This window comes from Sorex fumeus, unplaced genomic scaffold (genome assembly GCF_029834395.1).
Source record: "Sorex fumeus unplaced genomic scaffold, SorFum_2.1 ptg000063l, whole genome shotgun sequence".
NCBI classification, from domain to species: domain Eukaryota; kingdom Metazoa; phylum Chordata; class Mammalia; order Eulipotyphla; family Soricidae; genus Sorex; species Sorex fumeus.
In genome coordinates this window covers 47072285-47099709 of record NW_026606120.1, presented here as the reverse complement: position 1 = coordinate 47099709, position 27425 = coordinate 47072285, and the positions used below count along the sequence as shown (strand labels likewise).

At 49.5% G+C, this 27425-nt stretch overlaps 1 protein-coding gene across 1 annotated transcript; it reads right to left on the bottom strand.

The window, feature by feature from the left end:
* Nucleotides 1-7090: 7090 nt before the first annotated feature.
* BHLHA9 (basic helix-loop-helix family member a9) lies at nt 7091-7780 on the bottom strand. Its single transcript, XM_056126505.1, has one exon. The coding sequence runs from the start codon at nt 7778-7780 to the stop codon at nt 7091-7093; it is 690 nt and encodes a 229-aa protein (XP_055982480.1).
* Nucleotides 7781-27425: the final 19645 nt, after the last annotated feature.

The window sequence follows — 27425 nt, the reverse complement described above, 5'->3', positions numbered from 1 at the left end:
TTGTTTTTTGGGGGTGGGGGCAGCAGTCACACTCAGTGATGCTCAGGGGTTACTCCTGGTTCTGCACTCAGGAATCATGCCTGGTGGCACTTGGGGAATCATATGGGATGCTAAAGATCAAACTTAAGTTTGCCATACTCAAGGAAAGCACGCAACCCACGTACTGTCTCTGGCCTCATCAACATGTGTTTTAAATAATAATAATAATAATAAATACATTTCAGGCCAGAGCAACATAGTACAGTGGTCGAGGCATTTGCCTTGCACATGGTCCACCCAAGTTGAATTCCAAGCACGATATTCCACTGGGTGTGGCACCAAAACAAAATTAATTAATTAATTCACATAATGTTTGAGGTTTTAGGGCTGCAAAGATAGTACAGTGTGAGTTCAAGTGTGGGTGCATTTGGTGACCAAGAACCGCTTCCCTAGGCCTTCTCAGTAGAGAAACAAATTGATGAGGGGCTCATGAATAGATGGTAAAAATGGCCCATTTCATGCAGAGCTGTTAACATACTTATAGAACATCTGAGGAGGTTCAAGGTATAGGACTGCACGTTGGTGTGATTGATCATTTACAGAGGTAAAGTGTTTCAAAGGAGGCAATTCTCTTGGGGGTACTAACTCAAGAAGACATTCTGTCTCCCAGGGATATCTATATTGCTTTTCTCTTTCCCTTTAATTATACATATTATACAATTAAATTTACTTATTAATACTTGCAGTTATTTGGATAAACACAGTAAGAGATATAGGTTCCAAAACTTAGTTCTCTGGGCTCTGAGTACAAGCAAGACCTTTACCGTAAATCCCAGACTAAGTCCTCAAGCAGATTCAGCTTGTCCTTCCCCATGGGGATTCTCTCTTAAGTTATAATGGTTTGCGTCAAGACTGTGCTGTTATGCTTTCTAGTCTGTCTCATTTCAATGTCAGGGTAGCTTTGTCACTCACCCCGGGTCTGTCCAGTTTCCACACTGGGAGCCCCCCTTTTTGGGGGTGTTAGGAACTACGGCAACTGAAATCTGAGTCAAGTAATTATGATGAATGCCCAGGAGTAGATATATTTGAGTTAATCAACTCCCAGATATTAGGAGCATAGCATTAATGGTCTTTCTGTGCTTAAGCAAAGAACATTGCTCTATAGTAAAGGTAAAGGCCCTCCCGTTGATCGTCGATTTGCTTGAGCGGGCCCAGTAACGTCTCCATTGGAGACTTTGTTGTTACTGTGTTTGGCATATCGAATACTCTCGGTAGCTTGCCAGGCTCTCCGAGAGGGGCGGAGGAATCGAACTCGGGTCAACCATGTTGGCCGCTTGTAAGGCGAATGCCCTACCCGCTGTGCTATCGCTCCAGCGATATCGCTTTATAGTAAAATATGAAAAGTTAAAGGGGAAATACAAAAGTAAGTAATTCACTTCAAATACAAAGTCCAGAGCCACCTAAGAAACCAACCTGACTTGAGAAATTATGAAGCACAAAGGAAAGGTTAAAGATAAATTCGGGGGATTAGGAGTGCTCATAAGAGCACTGTAAGCGACTTAGCAGGGAGAAACAGGAGGAAGAGGGACAATTCATTGATGAAGTGTAAAACACTTAGGGTTAATATCCAACAGTACAGGAGGAAAGACACTCGCCTTATATACTGCTGCTTCTGCCATAACTTTGGATTCAATCACCGGCACCATACATGATCTCCAGAGCACAGAGTCAGGAGTGATCCTTGAACCCAGCTGTATGTGGCCCCCAAACAAAACAAAACTAAGATTTCTGGGACTGGAAAGTTGACTGAAAGAGTGGAGGAGCCCTCACGCTATGTAAATTGAGTCTGACCCATGGCCAAAAGTCCCTCAGGAGTACGTATCACAGCCCTTTTCACTCTCAGAGTCCAACTGGTGTCAGGAAACCCTTCAGGCTCACAGGCAGGAAAAATGAAGGCTCAGGAAACCTTTCTGGGCACGTACAGGTGCACACACACGCACACCTGCAAAGTGAATGGAAAGTAGCATCATCGTACACCATCAGCCAGCACAGCCAGGGAGGCAGCAGGGGAATACTGCTGGGATATTTGGTGAGAACAGACTTGTTGGAAACATTCCCCTACTGCCCTTCAGAAAGTACCCTAAGGAGACAAATCTTTTACCTTTTAAACACAATTACAAGGGGCTGGATAATTAGTACAACGGGTAGGACACTAACCTTTCAGGTAGTCAACCCAAGTTTGATCCTCAATATCCCATATGGTCCCCTGAGTGCTGCAAGGAGTGATCCCTGAGCACCGAGCCAGGAGTAAGCCCTAAGCACTGCTGAGCATGATTCAAGATTAAAATAAAAATTAAAACAATGACAAGGGACCAGGTAGATGACTCAGAGGACTGAGTTCATACTTGCATATTGGGTCCTGGATTTGATCCTTCCAGAAACAGGCCCATTTATCACCTGCTGTGATTCCCCAAAATTATCAGCAAGAGAAGAACAAAATGATAAGGTCTAGGGTAAGATATGGTAGCAAAGGGAACGTGTTTTTAAGAAGAGAGGCATATACTTTGCAAATGAGGGGCCATGAGTTTGAACAGCAGTGCTGCCCATATGCACCAAGTATGATCTCTGTGGTCCTGCTGTCTGGGTCCCCAGCAGGACAGGATGTACAATCTCCATGAGCACCACAACCAAATGGTGTCCAACTTCACAAGCAGGATCAAAAGCCTCAGAAAGCACCATAACCAAGCATGCTCGGCCCTCTGCTCACTGCAACAAGAACAACAGCAAGGGTGGCATAAAGAAACGAATAAGTAAATAAACACAAATCAAAAACAATGATGAAAAACCGAACGGATATTACCCCTGTCCCCATCCCTCCAAATTCTCTCACCTTCTGTTCCAGTATCAACATGTTTTTCCACAGTGCTAGCTCAAGTGCATGGGCCATTGAGGAGCTGCTTTTTATTTATTTATTTATTTATTCATTCATTCATTCATTCATTCATTTACTTATTTATTATTGCTTTTTTTGGTCACACTTGGTGATGCACTGGGGTTACTCCTGGCTCTGCACCTAGGAATTACTCTTTGCGGTGCTCAGGGGACAATATGGGATGCTGCGAATTGAAACTGGGTCAGCCACGAGCAGGGCAAATGCCCTACCCACTGTGCTATCACTCCAGCCCCGAGGAGCTGCTTTTTAAACTGACCATGATTTTCTGTTTGACAACCAGAGTGTGCCTGATGGTGGTGAGTACCTGTGTGGCTCTGAGATTTTCACTACTGTGCATGGTGCCACGGGGATTGCCCTTTTGTACATTTGCTTTTTGCTTTTGGATTACCTCTTGGAGTATTGGGGGGAGGGATCCACAGGACCCCTTCCAGTGACCCTTTGCGAACTGTCCAAGGTGAGGGCCTGAGGGAGCAATGCTGTCGTGGAGATTCTCCACCTTGGAGATTCTCAGTACCCAGGAGCCTCTCCGGTCACAGCCAGTAATATTTGGGGGCCTTTAGAGCTGCACCTTGCAATGCTTAAGGGACCAAACTGGGACTGGCCATTTGCAAGGCATGTTCCTTAGTACCCTGTACTATCTCAGCTCTCCAGGAACATTTTTATTGTGATTTTACAAAATTGCTGTCTACCCAGGACATAACAGCTAGGAATTTGTGACTAGGCCCCTTCTGGCCCAACCCTGATAATGCTGTTACCAGTGGTGTTCAGTTTTGAGGCAGTGTTGCTTTTCGAGATGAAACAAGACACTGCTCACTCTAATGAAAGCATGGAGCATCCTGCCAGATGCATCATTCTGGCCTTTAGAGATTAACTGTCTGTCCTTTCCATACCACTTGAGTATCTGGGTATCAACTGCATAGTATATCATTTCTACTTTTAGGTACAATGATCTTATGATCTTTGGGCCATAACTCTGGAGGTAGTATAGTGGTTATTACATCCTATAAGCCCAGTTCAATCTCTGGCAAGCATCACCAGGAGTATTCCGTGAGCCAGGAGTTGCCCTGAAGACCACCCAGTGTAGACTAGAAACAAAAAGCTCATTTAATGAAGACATACATACACATACAAATACTCCCACATGCACACTCTACATAAGCATTGGTGTGATGTGTCCCCAAAACTCAACGCTAGGCAAATATAAATCAACATACAAATATACAGAAACTACATTAAAATCCATAGCCTTGCTAAACCATTGTAAAAACTTGTTTGTTGTAGACTTTATGAAAGTTCATGAAGCCCCAACTTGGTGAATTGTTTGTCTCAATAGCTCCCACTCACTGAGACCCCCTGTGAACTTGGCATTAAACTAAGTGCTTTAAATGCACTATCTCACTTGTTCTGCCCAGTCACCTATGAGGCAAGCACTTACTTTATCCCATTATCAGGATGGGAAGACCAAGGCTCAGAGCATTGGATTCCAAGGTCACTTAGGCAGAAGGGAGAAGTCCCAGAAATGTTTTCACACCCTCCCACAGAACTCAACATACTGACTGCACACTCAGCCTCCACCTGCAGTGGGCGCCCTCCCCATCCCCCAAGTGAGAGCGCAACAAGGAGGGTGAAGCTCGGTCTCTTGTTTGTCCTGGAATTTAGGAGAGCAGGATCTGAGGCAGAAGGAAGGCAAAAACGTTGTCCTGGTTGGTCCGTCATCTGATTATAATAATGAACAACAGTAACCATCTGGGAGCCACCTTCTAATTGCCAGCAACCGTACATCCTGAAGAAACGTCAGTCCTCAATCACCCACAGGGAAAGCCCTGTGTGCGAGGGGCTCCACAGTCTCAGGGAGGCTGAGAGATGCCACGAGTCGCACGAACAGTGAGCGACAGAGCAGAGATTAGATCTCAGACTTGCCTGGCGCTCTTTTCCTTTTGCTCTTTTGCTGTTGTTGCTGCTGCTGTTGCTGCAATGACCAGGGTGGGCCTCCGGCTGCAGTGCTCACACACGCAGCACAGTGCTCGTGGGGGTGCACATTTTAAGCTCACACCCATCTGTGCACTGAAGATCACACCCTCTGCTGTGGTTAAAGCACAGGGATACTGGGACCACACTCCGTACCAGCTCTGGGGATAGAACTCACAGCCTCACTCTTGCAAGGCAGGTGCTTTTTACCAGTAAGTCAACCTGAAAGTCCTTCCCCCACCCCGGGCCCCGTAATAGCACTCTCTCTCTCGCTCTCTCTCTCTCTCTCTCTCTCTCTCTCTCTCTCTCTCTCTCTCTCGCTCTCGCTCTCGCTCGCTCGCTCTCGCTCTCGCTCTGTTTCACTTTCTTGTAGGGGCACACCCAGGGATGCTCAGTACTTACTCCTAGCAGGCTTGGGGGATCATATGGGGTGCCGGGGATCAACCCAAGTGGACAACGTGCAAGGCAAACACTACCTGCTGTATTATCATTCCCCTGTTAGTTTTTTCTTCCCACCACCAAGAGCATAGCACTATCTCTTCAGCAGAGGAATACTCCAGGAGCAGGCTGAACCCCACGATCCTTTAGAATCAACTGCTTCAGAATCCAAGCAAGTCTCTGGGATCAGTATCAGACACCTGCCCTGGGCAACTAGGAGCCCTCTTGGGCTGGAGGCCGGATAGCAAGGGGCCCAGGCAGCATGTCGCTTGCTGAGAGCAGACCCCGTATTTCCTTCTGCCAATGACCTCACTTTGACTGCTCTCAGGCAGCCCCACTCCCTGCTAAGGGTGTTCCTGGGGGCTGGGGCTCAGCAGTAGAGCACTGGCCTGCCATGAATGAGTTCCTGGTTCGATCCCTGGCATCTCTGATTTCTAGACTCTGCTAGTCTGAGCTAGTGGAAACTGAAATAATGGAAGGCAGTTCCCCACCCCCAGCTGGCAAGAACCCAGTTCCCCAAGGAGACTAGAAAGTCCTCAGCCCACAGAGCAGCAACTGCACCATCAGTGCCATCAGCCTGAGGGCAGCCACACAGAACTGTGCACTCACCTGAGACAGGGCAGCTCTGCAGGCTTAGGGTGGGGTTGGGGTGGGGAACCGCCTTCTACTTCCTCAGCCGCCTTGGCCCCAGGCCTCACTTTCAACTCTTCCCCATAATTTCTCCTGGATGCCAAATCTGGCCCTCATCAGAGGACCGCCCTGCACTTCCCTGAGTGCTCTAGCCACCCATCACTTGGGGCTACAGACAGGACTGACTGCCCCTCCAACCATTGGCCCTGCCCTCGGTTTCCTGGGTAAGACTGGCCCAAACACTGCTAACAGGCCCTATCTGGCTGTGGCTTCCTGGGACAGGCTCACTGCTGGGTTTCAGGAGCCAGAACATCCCTGGGCTGGTAGTCTCCAAACCTCTGCCTCTTCCCCAGTGCCCCTCACAGTGCCAACCACACCAGGGCCTTGCCATGAACCAGTGTCCCCAGCTACCTACCTGTGGACGTTAGGCCCAGAGCCAACATTCCAGAGCAAGCCCCAGACCTTCAGTCCCTGAGGCCTTCCAGCCCCCTTGATCCCCCAGGGGCCCAGTGGAGTCCTGTTAGCAGACAGAGAGGGTGGCTTTTCCTTTTTATTTGCTGCTTCTGAAAGCCTCTCACAGATCACAGACTAGGGAAATCAACACAGGCGGGGGAAGGGATCCCACACTGCACCATCAGATAACAGTGGTGCCACCCACAGATCCACTGACAAGTCCCCCTACCAACGCTTCAATTGTACTTTAAAATAAAAAAAGAAAAAGAAAGAAAAGGCAACATGCCCCAGCAACTGTCCAAGAGTGGAAGGATGAGCTCCGCAGTGTCCTGCGAGGGACTCAGAGCTCGTTTCTTGCCACCGGTAAGGTGTGCCCGGTTCCCCCTCAAGCCTCGGTCCCTGCAGTTTTGCTCCGTCCAACGCTATTGTTTTGTTGACAGTGGTGGAGGGTTGCTTTGTCCTTTTTAAAATTATTATTCTTTGCATACAAAGAAGTCACTAGCACGCAACAGGGACAAATGAAGACGTTACTGGCGCCTGGTCGAGCAAATGGATGAGTAACAGGATGTCAAGTGATCAAGTGAAGTGATTCTTTGCAGACATCCCTTTGCAGGCATCCAGCCACCAGCTCCTCCCAGGTGAACCCCGTCCAGGAGCGCGATGGTGGGATTAGAGGTGCTGATAGCCCAGCCCGGGCCCTGCGCGCAGGTAACCCCGCGGCCAGGGAAACCTCCCGGCAGAAGGAGCTCCGGGACATCGACGCCAGCTTCCCGCGGAGGACTGGCCCGCGCCCTGCCCCTCGGCCACCGCCCAGGGCCCCTCCAGGAGCGACAGCGGAGAGCACGAGGCGCAGCGGGGCGCCCAGAAGCCGGGGCCGACGGGCTGGGGTGGCGGGGCGGACAGCAGCGGCTCGGAGCCCGCGTCCCCAGTGCGCGCCGCCTGGCCGTGGCATTCCAGGTGCTCGCAGGGCCGGCGGGGCGCGGGGCTGGCGCGCAGAACGAGCGAGAGGGCGGTGATGCGGTGGATGGCCCGGCGCAGCGTGGCGATCTTGGAGAGCCTCTTGCCGCCGAGGTCGTGGCGCAACGCGCGGCGGAGCGCGTTGAAAGCCTCGTTGTAGTCCAGGATGCGTTTGCGCTCCCGCACGTTGGCAGCCATCCGCCGCGCCTTGGAGCGCACGGGCCGGGCGCGCTTCCTGCTGCCGGCCACCTCCTCCGGTTCGCCCAAACTGCGGGGGGCACCGTTCTCCCTTAGGACCCCGAAATCCCTCCCGGTCCCCAGGCCAGAGATCCCTAAATCCTGGGCAGAACCCTCGACCCCTTTCCGATCTCTGAGGCCTGGCCCTGGCCCGCCTTGGTGCATGGCCCTGCTGCTTTTGCTGCGGCTCCTCCCGGACTCAGGGTCCACCCTCTGAGCAAGCTGGACACTCCGGGACAGGCTCTCACTAGCTGGGCTTTATGGCACCACGTGGCTCCCCGCCCTCCTCATTCATCCCCCTCCTCCTGCCTATTACCTGCCTCCAGGTAGTTTGGCGAGGGAGGATCGGAGGAAGGAAGCGTGCAGATTCTTGTAGGAGAGGACCAGACAGTGGCAGGCGGCCACGCCTGGGGCAGTGTCCCCCGCCACTCTGGAGAACTTGTTCTGCTTCACTCTAGGGGTCCACATTCTTCTTCCAACCCCAGTGTCAAATTGAGTCTGCGAGCAGGTGAGCTGGTGGACTCAAGCCAGGGCTACCATGGCCACAGAGTGTTTTCAAAACCTTGCAGGTTCTTGTCAAATCCCATGGACATTCCAGAGTTGTCTCTAAAATAGAGGTGACCACCCCAGTGGACCAGAGAGCTGATGTAAGAGAGCCTGCAGGTAAGAGACACAGTGAAGGCTGGCTGGGATTCAGGCTCTTCCTAAGGACAGATGCATTCCAGCAGCTGCCGGGAATATATGTGAAATGAAGAAATTCCTGGAAATGGAATAGTGAGAGGCTGTTTTCTCAGCTGGTTCCCACCATCCCTACCACACATGTGCAGTCGTGAACATTTGCTCGCAAAGGCCTCCAGGCCAAGCAGGAGGCCACGAAGTTTGGCTACAGGTTTCTGAAAGTCTGTGTCCATACAACAAGCTCCAGTAGCAGGAGATCATTTTCACTGGCCTCTGAGTGGAAGGCAGGACTCAGGTCCAACCCACATTGCCTGATTCTGATTCCTAAGGGTCATGTTCCATGGCCCTCTCCGCTGCCAGCTCACCCTCCATCCTATACTCACCGGTCCCTCTAGGAAGAGTTGAGTACCGGCCAATTCACCGAGCTAAAAGTTGGGCAGACCAGGCAGTGCAGAAGGATCTTTCAGTCCCAAAAGGACAAGGGGGTTTGTTGGGCAGGAAACACCCGTGCCAGTGACTCTTCTTGAACCTCCCCATTCCGGGAACATTCAGACACACATATGATTCCAGAGAATTCTACTGGACAGAGATCCAAAGACCTAGTTCTAGTATTCCAGCAACTTGCAATGTAAACTTGAGCCAGTCCTGTTTCCCTCTGAGTTGCAAATTTGGCGAGGGAGGATCGGAAAAGAAAAGAAAATTTCCTTTTCTCTGCAAGGAAGACATCCTCTCTACAAAAGAGAATGGGCAGAACCAGCTCCATAGTTTGCAAGGTCTGTTGCAAAATGACAATGTGGAGTCACTTTCTCAAAATGATTAAGAATTTGGGGCCAGATGGGGGTATGGTGCCACCAGCAGGTCAATCTGTACCTGTGAGGCGAGTGCATTAGCAGCCTGATGGCGCCTTCAGACATCCAGATACCCCAAAATTGCTGCTGTGCCTTTGGCCAAACCCCAAAAACTTGGGGCAAAGTTTACCAAGAAAGTAAACAGCCAAAAGTTAGGTATGTGGGAAACACACCCACAAACCACCTCCAGCTCAGCTATATAATTGGAGGCATGGCCTCTCTGGTTCCTGATTGAACTGCTTAATGGCCATGATCCCAGAGACTCAGAAACAAATCTTGAAACCCAGCGGCTTTTGGCAGAAATGCGTCCAGTCCCTGCAGTAGGTTACCAGTACTGGGCCAACCCAGGTGGGAATAGGTTTCATGTCTTGGCCTGTTCCTCCCAGCGGCCCAGTGGCCACCATCCTCCAGAGGCCACTGGACAGTCAGGTTTGGGACCCCAGTGACGAGACACGCAGGGCCTCACGGGATGGGGGTGGAGCCGGTTCTGTCCTCCCTACTCCAACGAGACCCCAAGTCTTCGCCCACGAACGGCCTCTCTGGCTCCTGATCAAGCTGCTTAATGGCCATGATCCCAGAGACTCAGAAACAAATCTCGAAACTCAGTGGCTTTTGGCAGAAATGCGTCCGGACCCCACAGTATGTTACTGTCACCGGGGCCACCCCAGGGAGGAAAGGGTGTTGTCACTCCGCCTGCTCCCCTTTGGCGCTCGGTGGCCGTCATCCTCCAGAGGCCATTGGACAGTCAGGCTTGGGCCCGCAGTGACGATACTTGTTGGGCCTCACAGGATGGGGGGAGCCGGGCCCATCCTCCCCACCCCAACGAGACCCCAAGTCATCGCCCACGAACGGTCTCTCTGGCTCCTGATAAAGCTGCTTAATGGCCTTGATCCTAGAGACTCAGAAACAAACCTCGAAACCCAGTAGCTTTTGGCAGAAATGCGTCCGGACCACGCAGTAGGTTACTGTCGCTGGGCCACCCCAGGGGGGAAAGGGTGCTGTCGCTCCGCCTGCTTCCCCCTGGCTGCTCGGTGGCCATTATCCTCCAGAGGCCATTGGACAGTCAGGTTTGGGTCCTCAGTGACGAAACTTGTTGGGCCTCACAGGATGGAGGTGGAGCTGGTCCTGGTCTCCCTGTCCCAACGAGATCCTAAGTCATCGCCCACGAATGGCCTCTCTGGCTCCTGATCAAGCTGCTCAACGGCCATGATCTCAGAGACTCAGGAGCAAATCTCGAAACCCAGTGGCTTTTGGCAGAAATCCCTCCAGATTTAAGTGTTAAAATTTCAGAATTTCAAAATCACATGGCCCTACTGCAGCCACACAACATCATATGTTATTCATAACCAGCAATAGAACACAAATTGTCTACTGTTGCTTTTTCAGCAGATCTGAGTGTTAGGGTATCACTGTATCACTGTCCTCCCGTTGTTCATTGATTTGCTCGAGCAGGCCCAGTAACATCTCCATTTTGAGACTTGTTGTTACTGTGTTTGGCATATTGAATACATCATGGGTAGCTTGCCAGGCTTTTGCCGTGGGGGCAAGATACTCTCGGTAGCTTGTGTTGGGGTAAAATCTCAAATAATAATGGTGGGTCTGGTGTCGAAATATTGAATGTGATCAAAGTAGAGAGAGAGTAATGTGGAAATGATCTACCTACAGGTAGGGGGAGGGTGTGGGATGGGGGTATACTGGGGTTTTTGGTGGTGGAGAATGGGCATTGGTGAAGGTACAGGTTTCATTGTATGACCGAGACTTAGATCTGAAAGCTTTGTAACTGCTCTCATGGTGATTCAATAAATAAATTTATAAAAAATGAAAAAAAAGTAAGGTGGAGTTCATGCACAATTCAATCAGTTAATCAGTGGCTGAATAAATAGAAGTACTCCTACATAAAAAAAAAAAAGAATTTGGGGTCAGAGAGCACAGCAGGTAGAGCACTTGCCTGCTCGCGGTCAACCCAGATTCAATTTCTGGCACCACCTATGGTCTGCAGAGCTCCCAAGAGTGATCTTCAAGCACAAAGCCAAGATTAAGTCCTGAGCACTACTGGGTGTGGCAAAAAGAAAAAAAATCACAGTAAAAATTTTGAATGCATTAAGCATTAAACTGAATTTGAAACCCTTCTAAGTGGCTGCCCGCAACCCACACCCATGCAGCTGAGTGTTGAGTGTGGGGTAGAGCAACACAGGATAATGAGCACAAGCTTTAATCATGATGATCTTGGGGAAAGTTTAGGACCTCAGTCTTCTCCCTGAAAAATGGGAGTGACAGCAACCACAGAATACTCACTGAAATGGAATGCAGGCATCCAGAAACACTGCTTCTGGTTAGCTTAATTATAATCTCAGCAGAGCACGACCATTCCCAAACTTCCCCTGCCCTGTGGTGTTCCCAGGACACCCATGTGTGGCTACCAGAAAGTATTAGATGGTCAATCCCACAACACCACCCCCCTTCTTGCCATCTTCACAAAAGGTGGGTGATGACCCACCCAAGGAAGACTTCCTTTTGCAATATATCCCCAGCGTGGCCTCAGAGTCTGCCTGGAGCCCTGTAGGTGCTGAGGTGAGAGGCCAGTCCACTGATAAACAAACCTAAGCTCCTTCCAGTGTTACAGTTTCCTTGAGTGAGAAGTCAAGAGTCCACCGTGGACAGGATATGCTTGAAAACAATTATAATCTTTGCAATGTTGGTAGTGACTTCCATTGAGTGCTTATTATAGGACAGGCACGGGACTAAGTGCTTCATTATCTTGGCCTCAAAACAATCCTCTATGGAAAGCCCTATTATTATAATGCTCATTTTGCAGACTGGAAACTGAGACCTGGAGAGAGTTAAGAAACTTGCCCCAAGAAGGCTGAGCTATGGCTGAGCCAGGATTTCAAATTGGGCAGTGTGGTTCCTATCTAATGTCCAAGCTCGCAACCCTCCTGGCTGGGCCTGAGTTCCTGGCGTAGTGAGCACCCCAGGCAGTGCCAACAGCCTCCACTGATTGCCTGTAGATGACTGTCCTTTAAAACAAAGGTCAGTAAGGTATTCAAATAATTTCAACCAAGTGTGAACAATAAAAAAGAACTTGGATGATAAAAAAAAAAAAAAACCTGGGGCTGGAGCAATAGCACAGCAGGTAGGGCGTTTGCCTTGCACTCGGCCAACCTGAGTTCGATTCCCAGCACCGCCAGGAGAAATTCCTGAGTGCAGAGCCAGGAATAACCCCTGTGCATTGCCGGGTGTGACCCAAAAAAATAAAAAAAAATCTGGCAAGGGGTGCTGATGAGGGAGGCTCCCCCAAATGAAGAGAAAGCTTCAAGCAGGAGAAAATAGGGAAGATGAGTTGGAAGCCAGGAGAAAGTTGAGCAGAATCACTGCTTGCCTCCTGGGACTGGGATTTGCTGCATGAGTTACGCTAGGTTGATTCCAATCCATTCCTGCCTGTGACTGCTGGGACCAACAGAGCAAGAGAGCAGAACGTAAGGGCAAGGCCCTTACCCACTGCTAACCCTTCAGGTCTCTGTAATAGGGGGTTCCAGATTAGCCCTAGATTCCTGCATGCACATGTTAGGAATGCTCAGGCCTCAACCTTCTGCAGAGCTCAGGGGCCAGTCGTGGTCTCTGGGCTTTATGCACAACTTCCCAGCAGCTCAGCTTCCATCTAGGCTGGGGCCTGCTCTCTCCTGAAGATTTCCCCTCTGTGCTGCGTCTCCTATTTTATTTTTAAAGGGACCTCCCCACCAGTGACCCTGGGCCTTCTGGTAATACTCAAGCTGCCATACTAAGAAGGTCCCAGACATTCTGGAAACATCCAGAACCACTCCAGAGGTGTTCAAGGTCCAGCAGGGCTTCACCCTGAATTGTTGGGAGTGGAGGTGTGGGATGCAATGCTGGGGAGATGGCCTCATGGTTTTGCACATGCCAGGCTAGTGCTCCACCCCTGTGAACCATCCCCCTCTGCCACAACTATAAAGAAATTTAGCAAATCAAGGGTGGTGAAATGGCTCAAAGTTCTGGAGAGCATGCTATGCATGCTGGAAGCCTGGGTTTGAACCTCAACATCAATCAATTCCCCAAGCACTGCTGGAAATGGCCCCAAAGCACCATCAAGTGTGGGCCATAATCTTTTTTTAAAAATTTATTATTATTATTATTATTTGCTTTTTGGGTCACACCTGGCGATGCACAGGGGTTACTCCTGGCTCTGCACCCAGGAATTACTCCTGGTGGTGCTCAGAGGACCATATGGGATGCTGGGAATCAAACCCGGGTTGGCCACATGCAAGGCAAACTCCCTACCAGCTGTGCTATCGCTCCAGCCCTGGGCCATAACCTTTTTTAAAGAAAAGAATTTAAGAGATCATATTGTGCGTCTGTACATGCTGGGTCCACCTCAAGGTCACTTCGATATTTCCATTTCTTAGAACAGTGCCTGCTACATGTTTACTGAATATTGAGTAAATGGTACAATACTGGATATAAGATATTCATGAAATTTTGTAGACATAACACCAGTCTAACATAGAGTTTCTCTATTTAAATTCAACAGACATTATTGAGCATCTACTGTGGCTGGGATGTAGGTTGGGGCAGAGTGCATGTTTTGTCCATGTGAGGTCCAGAGTTGGGTCTGCAGCACCAAAAATAGCTACTAAATATCAGGTCCAGTGCTATAGGCTTTTACATATGTTGACAGCCACAAATTAACTCATTATTAAAACATTAGGAAGTAAATCTTGGGCTGGAAAGTTAGAGTAGATCAGGCACTTACCTATATAGCAGCTGACCCAGGCTCCATCCTCAGAACCCAAAATGGTCCCCTGAGTCCTGTCAAGAGTAAGTGCTGGGCACCATTGGGTGTGCAACCTCCCCCCCCCCAAAAAAAAATCTTGCCAACAGAAATATTTAGAATTCTGCACCCACCAATCACCTGGAAGAAATGTGATATGTGATAGCTGTTTTAAAGCCATGATTCTCAAGCAGGATTGTAGTGCATCTTAAAGTTTCCCAGGCCTGGGCCGGAGTGATAGCACAGTGGGTAGGGTATTTATCCTGCACTTGGCAGACCCAGGCTGTATTCCCAGCATCCCATATGGTCCCCCGAGCACTGCCAGGAGCGATTCTTGAGAGCAGAGCTGGTAGTAACTCCTGAGCATCGCTGGGTGTGACTCCCCCTCCCAAAAAAAAATTCTCAGGTCTCCCTCCCCCATATATAGAATTCAAAATTCTGCCTAAGTAAGCAAAGTGATTTAAATATTCAGAAAGATATAATTACTCTTCCAGAGTCTGGATCCCTGGTTATTAAAATTTTAGCTTGTATAAGAATGACTGTTCGGGTTATATACATAGTCTTTGGGCACTGAAGTTTAAGTGTTATTCATGAATAATTTTGTCTACACACAATTTTAATCTTGCACACAAACTTTGGGACACCCATGCATGTGCTGAATGGCAGGAGAATAAATCCAAAGCAACAGCCAAGTGTGAGGCGCAAAAAGAACCAAAAAGCCAAAGAAAATTAGTAAGTAGGGGTCCAGAGAGATAGTACAGCGGATCGGGCTCTTGCATGCAGTTGACCGGAGTTAGATCCCTGAAGCACCGCCAGGAGTGATTCCTGGGTGCAGAGCCAGGAGTAACCCCGTGAGCATAAAGCGAATACAAATTATTAAGGAAAAAATTAAGAGATTGAACCACGGATTAGCCTGCAGGTCCTGAGCACGCAAATCAGCATAAGGACGAGGAAGGCTACTGCAAAGAAAGAGAACGCGCCCGGCCCCCTCCCCCCAGAAGCCGTCCGGGCTTTTCTAGGCGTTTTCTGCCTTCCCAGGCCTGCAGCTGCCAGGACACGGCCCAGAGCGCCCACAGAATCATTCGGGGACCACTCCCGAGGGTGCCCGCGCCCCCACGCCCTTCGGCCCTGGGTGGCGATCGGGGAGCGCGCGCGCCGCGGGACTTCAAAGGCGGGGGGCTGCGCAAGCATTTCCGCGGCACCTGCAGCGGCCGCCCAGCGCGTCCCGGGCAGCCGCAGTGATTTAGGGCCCGGCCGCCCCGCCCGCCGCCGCCAAGGTGCCTATTAGCGCGCGGCGCCGCTGGATGTCACGGATTTCAGGAATTCCTGGGCGGCCCGGGGAGTTCCGGCGACGCACCCCCGGGGGCGCACGGCACGCCCCCCACTTTGCAGAGGACCCCTGGAGGGGGGCGGGGGGCCGGCCCGCGGGGTCCCGGGAATTGGTCTCCTCTCTCGGACTGAGACACCGTTAAAACCGAGGACACTTGAGTACTGGTAGATGGGGAGGCACTTTCAGATCCTGCCCCATCCGTGCGTCTGTCCACGGTTCCCCTTCTGGTGTAGGAAGGGAGTCAACTAGATGGAAACTTGTCCTCATGGAAGTGACGTTCTAGAGAGGAGGGCAATGATAACACGTAATCTTTCTAGTAGCTAAGTGCTATTTGAAGTAGATTAGAAGGGGATTCAGTGCTGCAGGGGTGTGGGGTGGGGGAACAGTAGCACCAGAAAAAAAGAAGAAGGGCAGAGGAGGGTCTGGAGCGATGGGAGAGCGGGGAGGGCGTTTGATTTGCACTCAGTCGAGTCGAGTTCAATCACCACATCCCATATGGTCCCGAGCACTTCCAGAAGTGATTCCTGAGCGCAGAGCCAGGAGTAAGCTCTGAGCACTGCCGGGTATGGCCCCACAAACGAACAGATAAAAAGGCAGTGGAGCAAGTCCGGAGGGGTCCTGAGGATGGAGGGCCAGGGAAATTCCATCTGGTGACAGAGATGGAGTTAAGGACTGGCTTTTTGTTTGCTTCGTTTTGTGGCCACACCCTGTGGTTGGTTGGATGTCTGTGCTCAGGGGTCGCTAGTGTCGGGCTTGGCGGCTGTGCTGGGGGACTGTGTCAGGCACCCAAAGCACTGCACTGAGACCTCACACAAGCAAAACTAGTGCTGAGTTATAGTCTGTCCTGCAAGTGTGGGGTGGATTGTTGTTGGTTTTTTGTTTGTTTTGATAGACCAGCGTATTGAAGTTGTTTTTTATTGGTTGACAAGTGGTATTTAATCTATTCAAGCTACCATTTAATTTTTTTTATGTTGCACTGAACAGAGGGTCACAGACATCCATGGGGTTTGCAGCTCTGGCTGTGGTGCCTGCTTTGTTGTGGCAGTGAGGGTCCCAAATGCAGAGCCACAGCATCTACACTGGGCACAGGTGGGCAGCCCTGGGAATTGAACTCGTGGCCTTCTGCTTCCCAGGTGAGGATCTTTAGCCACTGGGTCGTCCTGGGTCCCTTGAGTAAGGATTCTAACGAGACAGGCTACCTTGGAGATGAGGTTCCAGGCAGCAGAAACAAGTACAAAGACCTGAAGTATACAAAGAATAATGTGCAAGTTCCAGGAACTTGCAACTGGAGCTGGGGATGAGTAGAAATGAGCTTCGGCTGGTGACTCGGTCACAATGGCTACTGCAATATCTTCTGCTTTGACTTGGCATTTGATGGGAACCCATTAAATATTTATCTCCTCCTCTCACTCTAGGGATCTTTAAAAAGGAAAGCAAAGCCATTAGCTCTCTCTTCCTCTGAGTGCTGAATGAGGACTGCCTCCACCCTGGCTCTCTCCACGAACACCCATCATCTCTCTCCAGTGCCCACCTCCCTCCCTGTGCTCTGGGAGTGGGATCCCCATTTCTCTGTCCTTCCCCCCGTCTCCTGGGGGTGGGGTGGGATCAGGGGTCTTGTCTCATCAATCACCCCTCCTTTGTTTATATAGCTTTTTTGCTTTCTCTGAGATAGTCTTTCCTGGACATATTTCCGTATTGCTCTTAAAAGTTTTCTTCTCCTTTCCCTTGCCTCATCAACCAGGTCTGATTCTTTTTGTTTGTTTGTTTGTTTGTTTAGGAAGGAGGGTTTGGGGCCATACCTGATGGTGCTTAAGGGGCTACTGCCAGCTCTGATTGAAGGTTATTCTCCATGACGCTCAGGGACCATGCCGGGAGAGGGATTGAACCACAGTCAGCCACATGCCAGATAAGCCCCTGAGCTTTGTACGACCTCTGCAGCCCCCCAGGTCTGATTACTTCTCAACCACAATGTATCAAAACTCTTTTCTCTCATTTCCCACCTCACACACCGCCTGTAACCTCAGCAAATCTTCGCTGATCAATTAAGTTATACTTTTTTTTTTTGGTTTTTGGGTCACACCCGGCAATGCACGGGGGTTATTCCTGGCTCTGCGCTCAGGAATTACCCCTGGTGGTGCTCAGGGGACCATATGGGATGCTGGGAATCGAACTCAGGTCAGCCGCGTGCAAGGCAAACGCCCTACCAGCTGTGCTATCACTCCAGCCCCTAAGTTATACATTTATTGAGCATCTGCCATCTATCAGGTTGATTTAGGTACTGAAGATAAAGATAAAGATGAATAAAGCAGATATGGACCATCCTCAACTAAATTGCCATTTACAAAATAAGGGCAACTTATGAACTAGTTATTTTAAGAGAAAGAAACAGACAAACAAAACCACGTGATTTTGGGGAGTGGAAAGGATGGAATATCAACTTCTCTGAAGAATCAGGAAAGATTTTGCAAGGGACTGGGACAAGAGAAATAGTACAGCAGGTAGGGTGCTTGCCTTGAGTGCCATCAAACTGGGTTCAATCCCTGGTACCACATATGGTCCCCTGAGCACTGCCAGGAATCACCCTGAGCCAAGTATGACTCAAACACAGCCTGAACACAGCAAAGTATGGCCCTAACCCTGCTGTTCCTCCCAAAAACAGTTTTATAAGGGAGCTGTTGCCTGTACAGAATTTCAAAGGATGAAGAAGATGTTTGCCAAACAGGAAAGGAGTAGAAGAGCATCCAAGACAAAAGAAAAAGCATGTGCAAGCAAGGCCCTGGAAGTATAAGCCATTGCAGTGCAATGAGGAAAATAGAATATGATTCTGCCAAAGAATAAGATGCAAAACCAGGGCATTATGGGAGACGAGGCAGAGATGATTAGTTATAATGTCCAGGGGGTTTTATTTCTGTCCTAGAGATTATTTAGCATCACAAACAGGATAACGAGTTAAGGAGTTACACCGTCCTACTTGCATTGTTGCTACCATCCCTTGGACAATGTGGAGAATAAGTGTCACAAACTCCAGGTAGGGTCCAGGTAAGAGAGGAGGGTCCTGAGTTATGTGGGCGGCTGTGAGCAGGGAATGGGGCCCACACTTGTTTGGAAAGTACAATCAGCATGTTGTGGTGTAGTAGATGCCAAGGGGAGGTGTTACCTTCACCACCTCTTCCTTCAGAGTCCAAGGCCTGAGACTCCCGAGTAGCCTCTAACCGAGGTCTATGGTGGACATGGGATAGGCCAGGGAGAGCAGAGAGCTGCCTGCATACAGGTGCCTGGGATGCCCGGGGCACGGGATGGGAATGTCACTTGTCACTGTTGCTTACCTGCAGTTTTTATTTTGTTTTGGGGTCACGCCCTGTGATGCTCAGCGGTTACTTCTAGCTCTGCACTCAGGAACCACTCCTGGCAGTGCTGGGGGACCATATGAGATGCTGAAGATAGAACCTGGGTCAGCCTCAGGCAAGGCATTATCTTTCCTACTATACTGTTGCTCTGGCCCCTACCCTTCAGCTTTTGAATAGTCTTTTAAATAGTCACTGGGGGCAGGGGCGCCTAGATGGTGGGGCTCTGGGTAGGTGCAATTCCTGGCAACGAGGCCAGAAACCAGTAGGAACCTGATGTCAGGACAGGGGCCCTAAAGGGAAAAGCAGTAGCAGGAAGATGGCTGGGTCTGTCCTGAGCTCCCTTCCTCTGGTCCTGTGGTCTCACCACCCTGTTTCCTGTGGTTCCTAGTTTTCCAAACCTAATTTTCTTCCATTGATCTTGTGAGTTACCCGCCTGAGAAACAAAGTCAGCAGAGGGGAGGTAAGGAGTGGGGGAGAATCCTGACAACACTGGGCAGAAGAGTCTTATTTCCTCCCATGGGAAGTGGATTGAGAACTGCCCTTAAAGGAATAATGAAAATGAAATGGCACCGGGTATAGAGCTTAGCACACCAAAGTACCAAGTCCTTAGTATATCTCCCTGCAGACTACATCAGCACGGCCGGGGTTCTTTCTGCCAAGCTCCTGCAGCCATAAGGCCTTCTCTCACCACTAACCCAGCCCACGGGGCAACATCCCTCAGAGAAAACCCTCCCGAGAGCCTGTTCCTGCTTGGTCTACAACCAGAATATTCCTTGGTTCTTCACTTCCTCTCGCTTCTGCTGTGCCTTTCATGCGGAACAGTGCGCAGGTTGTTCGTCTCTGGAGTAAGACCGTCAGCTGTGAGCTGTGCAGTCTCAAGAAGCCTGCATAAACTCTGAGACTCTGCTCCCAGCGGGCGAGTCTGCCAGCAGCCACGGGGCTCATTCTCCATCTGATTTGTTGTGAAGGCTAAATAAGCAGCAAGTCACACCCAGCTCAGGCCCATGCTCCACACAGGGGCCCTCCACTACAAGCCTTCGCAGGCCCAGCCTGGCCACTGCAGCTGTAAATCATGCCTCTCTCCTACCCACTGCAGCTCCTTGCCACCTCCGCCCACTAATGACCCGGTGATTGGCTTCTCGTTAAAGAAATGACAGAGGCCTCTTCGGTTTGAGCAGGGGGTCAGCTGGGGTAAAGGAGGAATCCGGGATCTTGGGGCCCAGTTGGGTGTGGATGGAGGGCTCAGCTGGCCTTGCTGACTCCAGAGAGAGGCAGGGGCGGGCCCTGCTGTGATGCGAGGAAGGAAAGAAGCTACTGCCTAGTGGCCAGAGGCCATGGATTGTCCCAAGGAGCCATGCCCAGCCTTCTCATCTCCCTACCTAGCAGGGTTGATTGTGAGGGCAGGAAAAGGTCAATGAGATGTAATTTTCTGGAATGTTGTAGATGTCAGTCAAAAGCTATTATCATTAATTATTGCTGTATATTATTATTTGGATTTTAATTTTCATTGTCTTTGGAACCCAGGTGCTGATTTTTTCCCAACTCCATTTGGTTAATAATTTATTGTCTCCAATGATCTGTGATGCCACCTCTGGCTGCCTCTTCAATATCTGTCTGATCTGGCAAAATCTTTGGCCTCCTTGTTCATTTTCGCAGTTGTATTGGGGATTCCGACCTTTAACACTTTCCAAGGGGATCTTAGAATCCTTTTGTTCCATTTACCATGCTTATTTCTCTATGATGCCATCCTATCTTTTCTATATATGTTCCTTTTTTCCTCAAGGATATGTCCCTTAATAGTGGCAAAGGGCTGCAGGAGTTTTAGAAGCCACATGCATATTCCATCATGCACCAAGAACCTTACAAGTAGGCCCCTCCCCAAAACCAGGCCCACTAAAAATGACATAATGGATGTTTATGGTCTCCTTTCTTTCTCTCCCTCCCTCCCTCCTTCCTTGCTTGCTTCCCTCCCTCCCTCCCTCCCTCCATTCCTCCGTCCCTCCCTCCCTCCTTCCTTCCTTCCTTCCTTCCTTCTCTCCCTCCTTCCTTTCTTCATTCCTTCCTTCCTTTCCTCCTTCTGTCTTTCTCTCCCTCCCTCTTTCCTTCCATTTATAGGCCATACCCACTGATGGGTGAAATAGGAATATGTTGGGCCTGACCATGCTTGTGGGGACCATTAAAGGTGGGAATGGAACCCAGGACTCCACATACAAAGCATGCACTCCAGTGAGCTATCTCCCCTGCCCAAATGTCTTAAGTCTTTAAGTTTTGAGGTATTTCAATATACCACAGTAGGAAATAAATGCACCCATTACCCCATTTCCCAGTGTTTTCTGCAGCCTTGCCTGATTTCTCTTGGTAATACAGGAGGTAATGGTCTGCAGTCACTACCTGCTTGCCTCCTATGCAGCCTACTTACTTCTTCCCTTTTTTTCCTGGTTGGAAGATCTCAATCTCAGGCTACTCACAAAGGGAGCCACAAGATGAAAAATGGAAAGACTGGAGAAAGGGCTTTAAGGGATGGAGTGGAAATCCGAGTTTATCTTTGGCCATGTATGGAGCACGTTGCCTGCCAGGCCTGAAGAAGCTCTGCCCAGCAATAGGGCCTGAACAGAACATCCACAGTGAAAGGAGTCAGAAAGAAACTCCACTAATACCAGCCTAATTGATACAGAAAGCGAGTGGAGGATAGGATCACCCAAAACTGTGTCTAATACTGAGCTTTATATAGACTAGACTTTTTCTGATATACACATGCCCTATTAAGAAAATGTTTGATTTGGAGTGTAGCACGGCACAGAGGCCAGAGAGATAGTATAGCAAGTAAGACACTTGCCTTGCATGTGGCCAACCCAGGTTCAAATGCCAGCACAATGTATGGTCCACTCAGCCCCACTAGGTGTGATCCCTGAGCACCACCAGATATTGCTCAAAATAACAAAAAAGAAACAAAGAAAGTAGTACTAGAAGAATAATGCAAAAGAGAAAGAAGAATAACTATGCTTATGTCAATGCACGAATGATAAGTTTTATGAATGCAACCTCTTAAAATATCAGATTCTATGTAATATTTTTGGACAGTGGTTGACCACAGAAAGTAAAATCATGAACCAGAAGAGACCACTGTGTGCTTTCATATAGAGCTTTGAAAGTCTTTTAAAATACTACCAAGTTTAATTAATTTGGCATGTATAGGAGCCAGAGAGATAGTACAATGGGGAAGGTGCTTGCCTTGCATGCAGCTGACCCAGGTTTGATCCCTGGCACCCCAAGCTCTACCAGGAGTGATCCCTGCATGCAGGGCCAGGAGTAAGTCCTGAGTACAGCCGGTGTGGATTCCCCCAAAATTTTGCACATATACTTACTAATTCATTTTCTTTTCCTTATCCCCTAAATCTCAGTCCACCTGAGATCTTTTGTTTTATCCTGGCTGAATAATGTTCTTTAAACTTTCCTTTTGGGAAAGTCTGTTGGTGATAAGTATAACCTTTATTTCTCTTATTCAAGAAACACTTAATTGTTTTGATTTGTGTTTGTTTGGGGGGCCACACCCAGCATGCTCAGGGATTACTCCTGGCTCTGCACTCAGGAACTTCTTCAGACAGTGCTCAGGGAAACATGGGATTTCAGAAATCGAACCTGAGTCGGCTTTACACAAGGCAAATGCACTATCTGCTGTACTATCACTTTGGCTTTGATATTTATATTTTTAATGGGTTTGGAAATATGTGCATTTGGAAATAAATATACTCTCATTGCTATTGATGAGATGCTAGCCTCAGACCAACTATTTCTCCTTTTCAGGCATTTTTTTTCAAATCTATTTTGAAGGCTATAGTTTTTGTTTTAGATATTTCACTATAACACAGTTAAGTGTGTAGGTTTAGGGCCGGAGCAATAGTACAGTGGGGAGGACACTTGCCTTGCACATGGCCATCCAGTTTTGATCTCCAGCATCCCATATGGTTCCCCAAACACCATCAGGAGTAATTCCTGGGTGCAGAGCCAGGAGTAACTCCTGAGCATCACCAGTGTGACCAAAAATGGGGGGGGGAAGTGTGTGGGTTTAAAATTCATTTTCTAGAATTTGCTGGGTATCCTGAATTTGAGGTTTGATATCTCCACAAATTGATAAAAATCCCTCACCTGTATTATTATTTGGGGGAGGGGCATACCCAGTGGTGCTCAGGGCTTACTCCTGCCTCTGCGTTCAAGTATCACTCTTGATGGGGTTGGGGAATCATAAGCAGTGTCAATGATGGAACCTGGACATCAGCTGTATGCAAGGCAAGCACCTTACCTGCTACACTAGTATCTCTCGGACTCCTATTTTAAGTACTTTAATTTATTTTTAAGTTTATTTAATGTTTATTTCATTTTGTGTTTCGTTTCAATTGTTGTTGTTTTATTTTAAATTATTATTGATTATGTTTTATTTATTTTCTATTATTTTATGTTTTCTTGGGTTGGAAGCAGTTGAGTCACACCCAGTAGTGCTCAGGAGTGACCCCTGGCAGTGCCCAAAGGACCATATACAGTGCCAGAAATACAAACTCTCTTGATCTTCTGCAAGGCAAGTGCCTTACCCACTGTATTATCTCTCCAGACTCTGGGCATTATTATTTTTCCTACTATTAACGCTATTATTATTTTGCTTACACCCCTGGTACATCCTCCCTCCATCAGAGTCTCAAGATCCATCCACCATTATTCCAGAGTCTCTTTCCTCCTTAACATTCCAGTTCACAGTTCTTAGCGCCATTCCTTGGGGCTGTTTCCATTAGGTCTTTTCTAATCCCATGCTTTGTTCCTTTATACGCCACACATGAGCAAGATCATCTGGTACTTGTTGTTTTCTTTTTGATTATTTTGGTTTTCATCTTTCCTTTTATTAATGTGGTATATCATGTTAATTGATCTGCATGCTTTGATCCAGCCTCGCATCTCATCCCCAATTGATCATGGTGAATGATGTGCTTAATGTGCTCAGTTCACTAGGATTTCTGAGGACCTTTGATTTCACATTCACCAGTCTGGCATCTTTATTGGTGGGTGAGGTCTTTACTTTTGGCATTGACATACTCTTGATCTCATAGAAACTGTTCAGAAGAAAGCTTATTTCTTCTCCTTTTTGGAAGAACTTTAGAAGTGCACATCGTCTTCTGAGAAGGCCTGGAAGAACTCATTAGTGAACCCATCCTGCTGGAGAGAACACACTTCCATCAGCTTCAGATTTTTGAAAAATGTTTTGGTGTTTGTTTGGTTTGTTGTTTTCTGTTTGTTTTGTTTGGGGGCCACACCTGGCGGTACTCAGGGCTTACTCCTGGAGGCCTATATGTGGTGCCAGGATCCAAGCCTAGTTGGCCTCACAGGAGTCAAATGCCCTCCCCTCTGTACTATCTTGCTTGGGCCCCAGCTTCGGTGTCTGAGCCTCCTAACTCCTACAGGGAAGTAAGCCAGGCACTCCTGGAGCAGTAGGAACTGAGACTCAGGGAGACAAAGGCATTGGAAGGAGACCCCACACTCAGGTGGAGGGGGACGGAGTCAGAGACAGCAAAAAGGGAGATTCAAAAATCTGCAGTTTTAGTTTTAGTCAAAAATGCTGCAGTTCTGGGACGAACAGTCAGGATTTGAGTCACTCCCCATCATCCTAGACCCCTTGGACATGCCGCTTAAATCAATCTCTTTGGCTTGGATGACAGGGTCACTGTCACAGTCAGCTCGTGGAGTTGTTGGGGAGAAACAAGTGGAAAACGTCTGTCACCCAAAAGGAGCTCGAGTATTAGATGAATTCACAGCCTCGATGCTCAGAGTTCATGAATCGACTAGTTTGTGCCTAAGTATACAAGTTTCTAACCATCAGGCTGCTCCAGGCCAGGCTTGTTCCAGGCGGCGAACAGGGACCCCGCGGCAACCGGGCAGGTGCCCCTGGAACTAGCAGGCGCTTGGGGTCCGCGGCACCCCCTCAGGCAATGGCCGGGGTCCCACCACCGTCCCCCGATTTGGTGCACTCCGTGGAATGGGAGGTTTGGGGGCTAAGACTTCAAGTCCATCTGGGGTTGCACGGTGCTGGGGAAGGTTCTGGGGTTCTGGGACCCCAGATCCTGGCACTCCCTCAACCAGTCTGCCAGCACTGGCCTCTAACTGTGGGTATCAGGGTTTCCCGAGGCTTCCTTGTCATCGGTCCATGCCCAGTGACGTCCTGTGGGTGCATTGGTTTGGGGGTCACGTTCACCCCAGCTCAGTGCCCCGGGGTCTGGACTGTGGAGGATCCATTCCGGGGCTCCGTTGAGCTTCTTCCCTGGCCTTTGTGGGTCGATTCTATTCACCGAGTTTGCTCTCATCATTCCTCGCTAAGGGGACCAGCCCAGGCCCAGACTGGACACTGGACACCGGAAACCATCATGGGCTGGGCAGTGAGGGAGAGGGGGGTGCTGGGAGGAGGGGGAGGCCAATGGGAGAACCCGAAGACCCTGGCTTCAGTGAGAAAGGGGGTGTGGCTAAATGGGGTCCTCCAGCCAGGACACCTGGGCAGGTGTCACCAGGTCTCCCTCTCTGGGAAATGCCCCTGACAGCCTCAGGCAACATCCCAGCCACAGCTCATCCTCAAATAGGATGCCCCCTGTGTTGTGGGGTGGCTCCAGTGAGTCTGGATCTCCCCAGCCAGCAGTCCCAGTGTAACCCTCACCTCAGAGTCATCAGAACAAAGAAACCCAGGCAGGGTAGGGACAGCTCAGTGCTCCGAGCAGCTCCTGGGGGTATTCAGGGATCTGTGCTAGGGATGGACTGCATCTGCCCAGGGAGCTCTGCCTGGCTCACTTCAGTGGGTCCTGAAGCAGACAAAGGTTCCTATTCAGACTGCAAGTGTGATCAAGCTGGGCAACCTCAGGTAAGCTACACAACTTCTCTGAGCCTCAGTCTTCTCATTTGAAAAAAAAAAAAACGCAGGATCATTAAATCCCTTACCCTTATTTGGTTGGTTCACATACAATATAAAAGCATTTAAAATCCCTCGTGGTTCCCTGACAAAAAGGAGCTGTCCAGAAAAAACTTACTTCTAAGTACAATGTTTGAATTTTGGTTTTGTGAAAGTGACCAACATCATCTAGGACATAAGCATTCCTTCACTCCTTCATTCCTTGCTTCTGGGTCCCACCCAGCAATCTCAGGACTTCCCCCTGCTCTGTGCTCAGGAAATCACTCCTGGCAAGGTTCAGAGGACCAAATGGGGTGCTGATTAGCTATGCTATGCATTTGCATGTGCTAGTTATGACCATATGCATATGCCTGTGCTAGCTCTCTAGCTCAATCCCCAGAGCCATTGGTCCAATTCTGACCCACCAGAGGGGAAATAACTTTCCCCAAATTGGAGAACTTTGAATCAAAATCCCCCATGGCACCGTGTATCCCAGAGAATAACTGCACCACGGCCCCCAGACTCTTGCGCACCCAGTGGGCCCTGCCTACATCGGAGGCGCCACCTCAGAGCCAGAGCCCCAAAGCTCAGCCCGCACTCCCCCTGGGCAAGGTGCCACCCTCTGTAGCCAGAAAGTCATTTGGGGATGCCGGGTTTGAGGGGGGGCGGGAGGGGGTTCCTAGCTTTAGTTTCCTCCCCGCCCTTTTATACTTCTATGGCCAGACTCCTCTTTGCTGTTTCTGTTGGAGGAAAAAGTTATCTTTCCAGTGCTTCAGCCTCCTGGGTGGATGGAGCACCCCGTCAGTTATTCCTCTCTGTTTGCGTCATTCTTTGGCCTGGCTCCTTCCTTCCCCTCTGCCTGCAGGTCAGTGAGACTTTGAGGCTGCTTGGGATACTGTGCCCCCTGATGGATTAAGATACCAGTTTGCTCTTTCTCATGAATCTGTGGGTCCGTGCAGTGGTTCTTTAGCCTCCTGTGAAGCCAGTAAAAGTCACTCCTGGGGTTTCATTCTTCTGGAAGAAGCAGATGACCCCTCAGCTTCCCCAGGTGTCTTCTTCCGGGTCATCTCTAGGCAATGCTAGACAATTTGTTTTGTATTCCTTGTTATGAATAGCATAAGATGTCTCTTGCGGCATTCTTGTGGGCCTCTTGCAGTGCTCTTGCGGCTGCATGCTCCTGGAATTCCAAAATTTTACATAATTAGGGTCTGGAGAGATCTCTGCATCGAGCTGCTTAGTTCCAAGATTCTTTTGTGTGTCTCAGGATCCTGAACGTTATGGAGCTTAATCCCACTGGGGCAGGGGAAAGGAGAGGGACCAGCTCATGCGCTGTCCCTTGAGGCCTGGCGTTTGCTGTTACTGCTCCTGGGCGTAGCTGGGCTTCTCATTGGGTTCTGGAAGATGGCGGCCGCCAGGGTTCCTCCGGGGCAGGCAGAGGGACATCACCTGCCCCTGTCTGGAGTAGCCTGGCGAAAGTGGCCTGCTGCAAAGTCCAGAAGCATCTCTGCAGCGAGCTGCTCGGTTCCGAGATTCTTTTAGTGTGTCTCTTTTTCTCTTTAAAGTAGTCTGGGAGGAGTGAGGGTCACTGGCTCTGTGTTTAGGGGATTATACTCCGGGTGTCCCGTTTGCAAAGCAAGCGCTCCTACTATTAAGCTGTTCTCATTCTTCAAACTTGGCTCACTCAGAACAATTTATTCCTAGAGTCAACGGCAAGATTGAAGCATGGGGGGGGGGGGATAGAAAAAGCAAAGAAGTGGGTGGTGTTTTGGCGCACTCTGCTGGTTAAATGTGGAAGTGCAGGAAGCCGTCAAACTGGACCCGGGGCTCGTATTTGGTGATGCTCAGTCCTTGGAGATGTTTGGGGCCCCAGGTGGTGTCAGTCCAGCCTGGGCTACCACAGCTCCC

Bases quoted from the DNA above. Each gene is read 5' to 3' on its own strand.
- BHLHA9 (XM_056126505.1), bottom strand. From the start codon at position 7,780: ATGCACCAAGGCGGGCCAGGGCCAGGCCTCAGAGATCGGAAAGGGGTC.